General features: G+C 37.3%; 1 protein-coding gene across 1 annotated transcript; it reads left to right on the forward strand.

Annotated features, from left to right (window-relative positions):
* The first annotated feature begins 810 nt into the window (after positions 1-810).
* WOL (CHASE domain containing histidine kinase protein) lies at positions 811-10,535 on the forward strand. The gene is made up of 11 exons (XM_059589264.2): positions 811-2,122; positions 2,373-2,606; positions 2,718-2,887; positions 4,866-5,084; positions 5,179-5,365; positions 5,456-5,507; positions 5,619-5,848; positions 6,142-6,240; positions 6,478-7,193; positions 8,048-8,551; positions 9,831-10,535. Exons 1-11 carry the CDS (start codon positions 1,781-1,783, stop codon positions 10,090-10,092), a joined length of 3,015 nt encoding a protein of 1,004 aa, XP_059445247.2. The 5' UTR covers positions 811-1,780; the 3' UTR covers positions 10,093-10,535.
* The last annotated feature ends 582 nt before the right edge of the window (positions 10,536-11,117 follow it).

Below are 11,117 nucleotides of genomic sequence, written 5' to 3' on the forward strand. Positions count from 1 at the left end.
ATTCAAAGTTCAGAGGTTTAAAGTGAGAGATTGAAAAGTTCAGGAAAAATTTGTAAAAATTTGGTAAAAGTTTAGGAGCCAAACTGAAGTTTTCCCATTTTTTAAAAAACAAATAAAAAAGAACAAAAAACCCACAAGAGAGCAAGAAATAAAAAATAAAATAAAAATTTATGTAAAATTATTTTTAACTAAACGGAAATAGGCTCTTGGTTTCTTAAAAGCTTTTTTTTTTTTAAAAAAAAGTATTGCTTGATTGTACTCTTATAAAATTAGAATGACGTGACAATAAAAATTAATTATTATTATTATTTTTTATTTTTGTATAAAAATTTACTAAACAACATTACTCTTATACTAAATATTATTATTTTTTATTTTGGCTTTTACAAGTCAGTCCTATTTGACCACTCGCATAAAAGGAAAAAAGTCTGACCCATTTGAGCCCCAAAACCATGAGAGTTGTTCAATTATAGGCCTCAATGGTTTATTGGCTCACGAAATGGCAGAGAGGAGAGAGAGAGAAAGGGAGAGAGAGAGAGAGAGAGGAGACAGAGTGTGTTGTGAAAATAGTAGATTATTATAAAGAAGAAGAAGCCAGAGGGACAGAGAGAGGACTTTAAAGAGAGAGAGAGAAGACGAGGAGACAAGAGCGTATCTTGGAAAATCCTAAAAATTCGATTTAGTTTTTTTCTCTTTGTTACTTTAAAAAGCATAGGACAAACTAAATAAACCTCCCCCCCCCCCCCCATCAAATAAATCTAACTATTAAAAAAAAAAAATACAACTCTTTTCCCATTGTTCATTCATTGTACCACACCACACCCTCTCCTCTTCTCCTCTCTCTCTCTCTCTCCTCTGCTTAGCTACTAGCTCCACAGGTAAAACATTATTATTGTTTCTTTCAACAACCCACCCTCTCTTTCTCTCGGTCTGTCTCTCTGAGAAACAGAGAAAGTTTCTCACATTCTCTCTCTCTGTTTCTGGGCTGTGTGCGATTCGCTGTTTGTTGTGTGCGATTGTGTCTGTGTTTTTTGGGGTCAATCTGCGGCATTTGATTGATTATTCTAAGGAAGAAAAGCAGTGAACGTGCTCTTCTTTGTCCGGACGCCAAAACTAAAAAACTTCACGCTTTTTGGTTGGAGTTTGGAGAGAACACATTATTAAGTTAAGCGAGTTTACACTCTGTATTTCTCTATTCACATTTCTTTTTTAATCATTCAAAGCCTCAAGACAGACAGGAACAGACCCCTTTGACAGAGAGACTCAGAGAGCCTGGTCTTTGGAATTCGAGCTTTTTTTTTTTTTTTTTTCCTCCATCTTTTGAGAGCCATGCTTGTCTCTCAGAACTGAGTACTCCCTTTTTAAAATTCTGGGTCTCTCTGACCTCCTCCTCTCTTTGTAGATTCTAGCCTACAAATGGCTCTCCAATGAGAGAGAAGGAGAGAGAATTTTGTGCAATTGTTCGATATTTGCTTTGTTTTGGACCTTTGGTTGTGGGTGTACTTATGCTCTTTTGGGAGGTTTAAATCCCGCAAAACAATGCTATAATGCTAAATTTACTTGGAGTTCTTGGCGGGTACCCCTTTTCTTTTCATGCCAGAAAAAGGTGCCTCTGAAAAGATTGACAGTAATTTATCAAAAGTTGGCTTATAGATGTGTATGCATTACTTGGGGACTTTTTTAGCTTAGACATGAAGTGGGTAGTAGTAGAGAAACAGGAAGAAGAAGAAAAAGAAGAAAAAGCAAACCAGCAAGAAGAGTCGGAAAGAGTTTAGTGCTGATGGGTCTGAAGATGCAGCAGAGCCACCACCACTCAGTGGCGGTGAGATTGAATGAGCAAATGGGTACCAAAAGAGGGTACACATTTATTCAGGCCAACAGGGATTGGCTCCCCAAATTTCTGCTGCTTTGGATCATTGTTATGGCATTCTTGAGCATGATGATCTACAATGGTATGGATGATGATAATAAAGTAAGGAGGAAGGAGATTCTGGGAAGCATGTGTGATCAGAGAGCTAGGATGTTGCAAGATCAGTTTAGTGTTAGCGTTAATCATGTGCACGCCCTCGCCATCCTCGTTTCCACCTTCCACTACTACAAGAACCCTTCAGCAATTGATCAGGTTTGTGCTTCTTTTCCTTGCACTTCGATCTAAAATTTTTAGGCTTTGTTTGGTTGCCAGGATATCGAGGAAGAGGAAAGGAAATATTTTGGAAGTTTTGACATTTAGCCAAATATAAGTACAAGATGTAGTTGAGCTGATTTTGCTTACTCTTGAGGAAACCAATATATGGGAAATGAACGCTATTTTATTCACTCTGATTGCTACTGAATGGAGTTGATTTTGCATTTTTAATTTCGATAAAATGCAGGAGACTTTTGCCGAGTACACAGCTATGACCGCTTTTGAGCGGCCATTACTGAGTGGGGTAGCCTATGCACAGAGAGTGGTAAAGTCAGAGAGAGAAAGTTTCGAGAGGCAACATGGTTGGATAATAAAGACTATGGAGAGGGAGCCTTCACCGGTGCGAGATGAGTACGCACCGGTGATATTCACTCAGGACAGCCTCTCTTATCTTGAATCACTTGACATGATGTCAGGAGAGGTAAACTATATAATTTTGAATTCACTTTGCTTCTCTTGCTTGCATTTGATGATTTCGAGTAACATACAAATTGGTTCATGTGGCCTGCAATTTTGTTTCTGCGTGATGTAGGAAGATAGAGAAAACATTTTGAGGGCGAGGGCTACTGGGAAAGCTGTTTTGACAAGTCCCTTCAGGCTGCTGGGCTCTCATCATCTTGGTGTTGTGCTGACATTCCCCGTTTACAAATCCAAGCTCTCTTTAAGCCCAGCAGTGCAAGAGCGCATTGAAGCAACTGCAGGGTAAGTCCTCAGAGTTTGCCCTTATGATTTGATACTAAGCTTATCTTTGAAACACTTGTCGTTGGTTTTTTGTGTCTGCAAGTACAGTTTTTGAAAAAATTGAATCTAGAATGGAGATTAACAGGTAGACTGGAAGACCGAGCTAACCTGGTTTTTGGAATGATAGGAATGTCATTCTTTTTGCTGGAGCTTTAATGAGACACATTTTTCAACTAGGAAGTTTTATCCTTTTTTTTTGTGTACTTTGTGCATATGAATTCATTGGAGTGATGGCAGTAATTTGACAAGATTACGCACTAGAGTTGTTCCATTCTGTTACTTGAATTTCAGTTAGTTTTTCCTTTTCCTTGTTTCTCCTATATTTGTGCCTCTACTGGCTAGGGGCAGAATCATCTGATTCTCTTTCCCTGAGACAATATTATTGATTACAGAAAATTCAGCCTGTTCCATTTTCCTACATATACCCTATAACATAGTTGACTCCTTCATTACTTATTGGGGTTTTCATGAAAATGAGCAACTTTTCTCATATGCCCCTCCATGGAATTGATACAAATTTCCTAAGAACCATTCTTAATAATTTGGATTCTATTGTTATGGGTTTAAAAATGTGTGGTTTAAGTAGATCTGTTGCTTCTTTCGTAGATTTACCTGATTAACCATGGACGTTACACGATCTTTTGGATTTTGGCCTAGTTTTGCTGAGTTCACATGCCATGTGACCCTTTACCCATGTTCTGAAGTTGTACCAAACTTGACCCTAAGCAAGATGGTGTCTTTCACTCTATGCATGTGAAGTCATAAGTAGCACCAAGGTTGAACCTCAACCACTATCGTCTTCTTTCACTCTAGGACATGTGAAAGCTTGGCATGATCCTTTTCTATCAACCCCTCTCCCATTTTTTGCACCCTGTCGGGGTTCTGATAACTGAAATCTTTTGACAATGTTGTCTTGCGAATCACATGGTCTTTTTTTCTTCTTTTCTATGATTAATAATGCTAGTAGCTAGTTTATTAAATCCTTTTGAAATAAATAAAGGTTCAGTGTTTTATAGCCTTCAATTGAAAGTGTGCTGCACTATCTGTAACTCATTGATTTGACAAATTTTATTTGCATAAAATTTGATTTATGCATGCATTTAGTTAAATGTTTATGATTCAATTAAATTATCAAAATTTTAAAGAGGTCAAGAGTTTGTTAATCCTTTGGTGTGTTTTGCATTAGTAGTTCATGCATGAGGCCCCATTTTGTGTGGATGTCCATAATTTTTGTACCATTTGAAGCAAGCTTGATAGAGAACTTACCACTATGAGCATTCAGCCAAATTAGTGAGGATTTGTTTTCAAGTGATTACGTTAACAACACCTTCAATGTTAAGTATCAACTCTCAGTAAGACTTCACCTTGAGAACAACCTCTGCTTCCAATTTGACCATCGTTAGCACCTACTGCCACCAAGGACCGCCTATGCTGAGAAAACCATTTCCATTGCTGCTATTTCCCCAACCACAATTGTTGCCACTTCAACAACACATGGCCACCTTTACCCCCATTACATGGGTACTGTCACTACCATCACCAACACAATCACACTGCAAATGCCAATGTCACCTCTTCTGTTACTACTGCCAATATGACCATCAGTGCCATTGCCATAACTGCGGCTGTCTTGACTACTCTTACTGTGTTCCCTGTCTCTTCTATCACTACATGACTTAAAATTTTGATGGTTTCGTTTGGTCATTTAATGGATAATTATGTTCCACTATTACATTTTCCATGGGTTTGAGTTTTAGGGTGGTAAAGTCGGTGTGATTTTATTTTCAGTTGGTTTCCCTTAGAGTATGTTGTGATGGTCTTATATTAAACTAGAAATTAGAAGTCTTGGCTTTCGTTTCTTCTGGGCATAATGTTTGGGCAAATGTTAATGTGGAAGTTCTAGATGCCTTATGTTAATGAAATTTCTGATTTCAAGCAGATACGTTGGTGGAGCCTTTGATGTTGAGTCCCTTGTGGAGAATTTACTTGGCCAACTTGCTGGGAATCAGGCGATTTTAGTGAATGTGTATGATGTCACCAACTCCTCTGATCCCCTAATCATGTATGGTCACCAATATCAAGACAGTGACTTGTCTCTTTTTCATGAAAGCAAGCTTGATTTTGGGGATCCTTTTAGGAGTCATCAAATGATATGTAGGTAAGGGCATCCAGTCATTGATCATAATTTCAGAAGACAGATGGAAGAGTTCCATGGTTTTCATCTCATAGATGCTCTATTGGATTTTAAGCAGATATCATCAGAAGGCACCCATGTCATGGACAGCACTCACCACCGCGTTCTTGTTCTTTGTGATTGGTTTACTGGTAGGTTATATCTTATATGGCGCAGGAATTCACATTGTTAAAGTTGAGGATGATTTCCATGCAATGGAAGAACTGAAAGTTCGAGCAGAAGCTGCTGATGTTGCTAAATCCCAGGTACTTTTCTTGGTGTTTCTATAAAGCATACTTCAACTCAATATCCAAACTTCCACCTCTTAATATGAGTATTATTTGTGATCTATCCAGTTTCTAGCGACTGTCTCTCATGAAATTAGAACACCCATGAATGGCATCCTTGGTATGTTTGAAGTCTCTCTAATTTATTTCTTCTCATATGATAGTATTATGTTTTTTTTATATGAAAAGTTTGTAATGAGTGATAAAAGTTCTATTATTTACATAATTGCAGGAATGCTTGCTCTGCTTCTAGATACAGAATTAAGTTCAACTCAGATGGATTATGCTCGAACTGCTCAAGCCTGTGGGAAGGCACTGATAGCATTAATTAACGAGGTGCTTGATCGGGCAAAAATAGACGCTGGCAAGTTAGAGCTGGAAGCAGTCCCATTTGTCGTCAGATCCATACTAGATGATGTCCTCTCTTTATTTTCTGAGAAGTCTAGAAACAAGAACATTGAGGTAAGTCCGCTAGTGAGTCAGTTTATTCATTATCTTTTTGTTGGCTGATATGGTTATCTGACCTGGTGTAAGAAGTGATGAAACTCCTTCATTTTGCTTAAGCATTTTTACACATAAATCTTGTAGTTTGTTAATATAAGCCGCAAATTTTTCTGATCTTCTCATGTTTAAACTTTTTTTTTTCCCCTCACCTTGCTGGGGATTTTGATACAAATTGATGGCATTGTTCATGATGCGTTTTCAAATTCTCCAATCCTCTCAACTTGGATGCATAACCAATTGGGGACGTGTAGCTTGCAGTGTTTGTTTCCGATAAAGTTCCTGAAATTGTTATGGGGGATCCTGGGAGATTCAGACAGATTGTTACAAATCTTGTAGGGAACTCTGTTAAAGTAAGTGGATCATTGAAGCTTTATTGTGAAATTCTTACTACCCAAATTTATTGAATTTATAATGTTAATTTTTTCCTTGATTAATAATTTGTTGTACTGGTGGAGTTTTATGGTTTCTGCCCCCAAATTAGAACTTGTCAATGTGAAATTTGTATTATTTGATTTAGTTTTCAACAACTAAATTCACTTTATTCTTTGCAAATCTACTTGATAATAATTATATTGAGCATGTGGCAGTTCACAGAACGAGGACATATATTTGTTAAAGTCCATCTAGCTGAACAAGCAATGGCCATGGTAAATGCAAAAGCTGAAACTTGCTTAAATGGAGGATCAGATAGAAGTATGTTTTTATCTGGTGGCCGTGAGTTTAAAACCTTAAGCGGTTGCGAAGTTGCTGATGAGCGGAACAGCTGGGATATCTTTAAGCATCTAGTTGCTGATGAAGAACTCCGTGCTGAAGCTTCACATAGCATGATGAACACTAATGAAGCTTCTGAACGTGTCACTTTGATGGTATGTGTGGAGGATACAGGAATTGGGATTCCATTATGTGCCCAGGATCGCGTTTTCATGCCCTTCATGCAGGCAGATAGCTCAACGTCTAGACATTATGGAGGAACTGGTATAGGCTTGAGCATTAGTAAGTGTCTGGTTGAGCTAATGGGTGGTCAGATAAATTTCGTAAGCCGACCTCAGGTTGGCAGTACATTTTCATTCACTGCTATTTTTGGGAGGTGTAAGAAAAATGCCTGCGGTGACATGAAAAAACCTATTTCTGAAGATTTGCCTTCTGGTTTTAGAGGATTAAAAGCATTAGTAGTTGATGAGAAACCAGTTAGAGCTGCTGTCACCAGATTCCATTTAAAGAGACTAGGTATCCTGGTTGAAGTTGCTAGTAGCTTCAAAATTGCAATTGCTAAGACCGGGAAAAATGGTTCTCTTAAATCTCGGTAATTTCTTCTTTTTCTGATTCTTTTTCTTAACCCTTGCTACCTTTTTTTCAGATGCTATACACTTCATCTCAATCCTAAGGCAAATCCTTGGCAGTGATATCATCTTTTATTGCCACAGCCTTGCGGTTTCAGAAGGAAAAGTCTTGTTAATTGATTATCCTTCATTTTTTGTTTTCTAGCAGATTTCCAATTGACCAAGATCCTTCAAATTACTTTGGGAAAAATCAAAATTAGTTTCAATTTCTACAATTAGATGGGTTTTACTTACATTTCAAATTGATTCTTTCATTAATTTGCCATCCAAATATTTTAACAGCTTATCTGCCACCCCTTCAAAATCATCCTGTGGATGGTCCAGCCATCCCCTATGTGAAGGGTGGCACCTCCCTAGGTTCCTCTAGGGGATGGCTGGACCACCCTCACCCCTTAGTTTTCCTCTTTCTTTTTGTTCTTTTTTGTTTTTGTGCATGATGTGGCATATGGGTGCCGCATGTCAACTTATTAATGGATGTCATGGAAGATAAGTTGTTAAATATTGGCGAAGGGAAAAAATAAAAAAAAAAGAAGAAAAAAGCAATTTGGTACACTAAACATTGCAAGAGCATGAGATTATCCGTGTTTACATACATAGACCAAAGAACACCAGATTTGAGTAAATGTATTTGCTAAATTTCCAAGATTGCGACTATATTGGCAAAGGAATGCCAATTGTGTTCAGTGTAACAACTCCTTTAAGTTTTTATGAGCAACACCCCTTAAATTTGGACTCCTGAGATAAACCCCAAAGTTTCAATATATTGAAATTATCAGATTTAGCTTGCTGAGTAAAACTACTTTATTTACTCTGACAGAAACTTCCAGCCAGATTTAGTTCTAGTTGAGAAGGATTCATGGATGTCTGGTGAGGAAGGTGGTTTGAATGTTTGGCTCTTGGACTGGAAACAGAATGGGCATATTTTTCAGTTGCCTAAGATGATTCTTCTCGCAACCCAAATCGAAAAAGGTGAACTTGATAAAGCAAAGGCCGCTGGTTTTGCAGATACTGTGATCATGAAACCTATGAGGGCAAGTATGGTTGCTGCATGTCTTCAACAGGTGCTGGGAATAGGGAAGAAGAGGCAGCAGGAGAAAGACATGCCTAATGGATCGTCTTTCCTTCAGAGCCTTCTTTGTGGCAAGAAAATTTTAGTGGTTGATGACAATTTGGTTAACCGCAGAGTTGCTGAAGGTGCACTAAAGAAGTTTGGAGCTGACGTAGAGTGTGCTGAGAGTGGCAAAGCTGCACTGGCACTGCTTCAACTACCCCATAATTTTGATGCCTGCTTCATGGACATTCAAATGCCAGAAATGGATGGGTATGTATTTATATTCTTGAATGCAATCAAAATATTTAGTTACTTATTGATGACTTAGCCTTTACAGATCTGTTTGGTGAGTCTTTGTTACGAAAAGTTTAAAATCATTGTGATGAACCCTTCAGCTATTTTTGATATAATGGTAGCTACATAATCATAACTTATAATTTGTCTGCTTGTTGTTTCATATGCTGTATATGTGCAAGCATTTATCTAATCGGTATTTTATAGTGGTTGTCTTAATGTTTCATTCGAAATTGCATCACTCTAATAGTAGTTCCAATGGTGTAATTCTCTTCTGATGCTGTCTACTTGGTTGGGAAATTGCCTAAAACCCTGCCTAGAGCAGGAAGAGGGAGGTTACTTATTGTAACTTATATATTTTTTGGGGGCTGAGGCTTGAGTGGGAGAAGTAATCTTTATTTCCTAATATTCCCAAGGAATACCCTGAATTTAGGACCACAACAATCAGTCAAACCTTTTGACAGAAAACTAAGCCTATAATGATTAGTGTCTTAAACTCATATTAGATACCCAGGGAAAGATCATAGAAGACTGAAAATGGTGCTGGTGAGTAGATAATTTGATGAGTTGACGTGCATAGAAAGTGAGAGTATTTTAACTTAATCATTCATGTCTCTATTTCCTATTGTTTAATCTTCTATCCAAACCTGTGTACAACCACATTTCGGAATGATAATGATATTTTGATTGTATTTTTGAAAAAATGTCCAACACTATTGTGTCAAACTCCTATTACAACCCAAGCATGATCATATAAGACTGAAAAAAATTGCAGGTGAGCATATATACTTGTATGAGTTAACTTTATGCATCCAAGCCCCTGCTAGTTGGAACAAGGAGCTTATAATCTTTTCCAGCTTTGGATTATTCAGTTCAAATTATGATGCTAATATTAAGGTGGCTTTAGCAACTTAACTTGTATCAAGTTGTAACAAATTCTGGTATGGTTACTCTTCAAATGAACATTTTGAGCATTTTGGTGTGAATGCTCAGAATGTCGAGCCATTTGAAGGATATGAATCTTCTTAAAGTACATTTTGGTGTGAATGTTCATTTGAGGGCTTGAAAAAAGTTTTAGGCTGACTAGATTTTAGGCTCCCTAAATCTTTATATTGTGCAGAAAAAAAATAGTATTGGCATTGAAACCCATTTGGCAGGAAAATGTTGCGCCGTTTGAAGGATATAAATCTTCTTCAAGTGCAATTTATTGGTACACTGAACATAACAAAGCCGTACATATTTCCCATAATTGCAGGTTTGAGGCAACCCAACGAATACGCCTAATGGAGAGCAAGGCAAATGAGCAAATGAATGGCGGAGCCACTGATGATGGAGCTATTAGAAAGGGAGAGTGGCATGTGCCAATATTAGCCATGACAGCTGATGTTATTCACGCGACGTATGATAAGTGCCTTAAATGTGGGATGGATGGATATGTCTCAAAGCCCTTTGAGGAACAGAATCTTTACCAGGCGGTTGCCAAGTTTTTCAAATCCAACCCCATCTCTGACTCATGACAAGATCTTCTGCACTCTTGTGCACCAGAAAAACCTAAAGTGGCAACATTTATGGCAGGCTGAAATGTACCAGCAATTTTAACACTGCTGGTCTATTTTGTTTTCCTGCAGATTGACGACTCCGAAAATTCTCAACCGACCTTGTTTACAGGTTCAGCCAATTATTTCTAACCATGTTCAATTTGACATGATTAGATTTCTAGTGCATGTATACTGCTACAAATTTCTCCATTCCCCACTTGTATTTATAGATCCTTAGATGGGGAAGGAGCCAAATTGTGTAAATCATATATTTTTGTATGCTTTCCCTGGAACTTTCTTTTGCTAAGGGGCTTCAATACCTTAATTTGTATAATTCTCTTGTAGAAGACTTTGGCCAGAAACATTTTCTATGTTGAGAAAGGAAAGATTTGTTATGATTGAACAGAAATGTTTTGTTTGAAGACTCTTTTATTCTTTGTTTTTGAGAAGGGAGAGAGTAGCAACATATTTAATTAACGATTAAAAAGAAGGGCTTTAAGAAACGATTCAACTTGTGGCAAAAGGTGAAAGCTAATTTGTAATTAAATTTCTTTTGTTTTTTTTGTTTTGTTTTGTTTTTCTTTTCTAGAGTATTTGACATTGATACTTGACTCCCATGAAGTACAATTTACCCCTTGAAGTATTTTGAATTGACACTTTACCTTCTTAAAACTTAGTTACTTCCGCTAGGGGGGTTTAAAGTGTCAACTCAAAAACTTCAGGGGGTAAAGTGTACTTCATGGGATTAAGTGTCAATGTCATACTTTAGGGGGGGCGAGGGGTAAAGTATCACTTTTTAAGCATTGGAGTTAAAAGTGCAAATTGGTTGATAGTTCTGGAGGTAAAGAGTATCCCACTCCTCTATTTTTTTTTTTTTTGTCTTCATATACGTCGTTCTTATAGGAAGAATAGAGAATAAAAAGTAATATTCTTTAATAATCTATTATACTATTATACGATTATCATGCAATTTGATAATGTGAATTTAAAAATCAGTTAGTAGA

Source organism: Corylus avellana, chromosome 4, assembly GCF_965113065.1.
Source record: "Corylus avellana chromosome 4, dhCorAvel1.hap1.2, whole genome shotgun sequence".
Taxonomy (NCBI): Eukaryota; Viridiplantae; Streptophyta; class Magnoliopsida; order Fagales; family Betulaceae; genus Corylus; species Corylus avellana.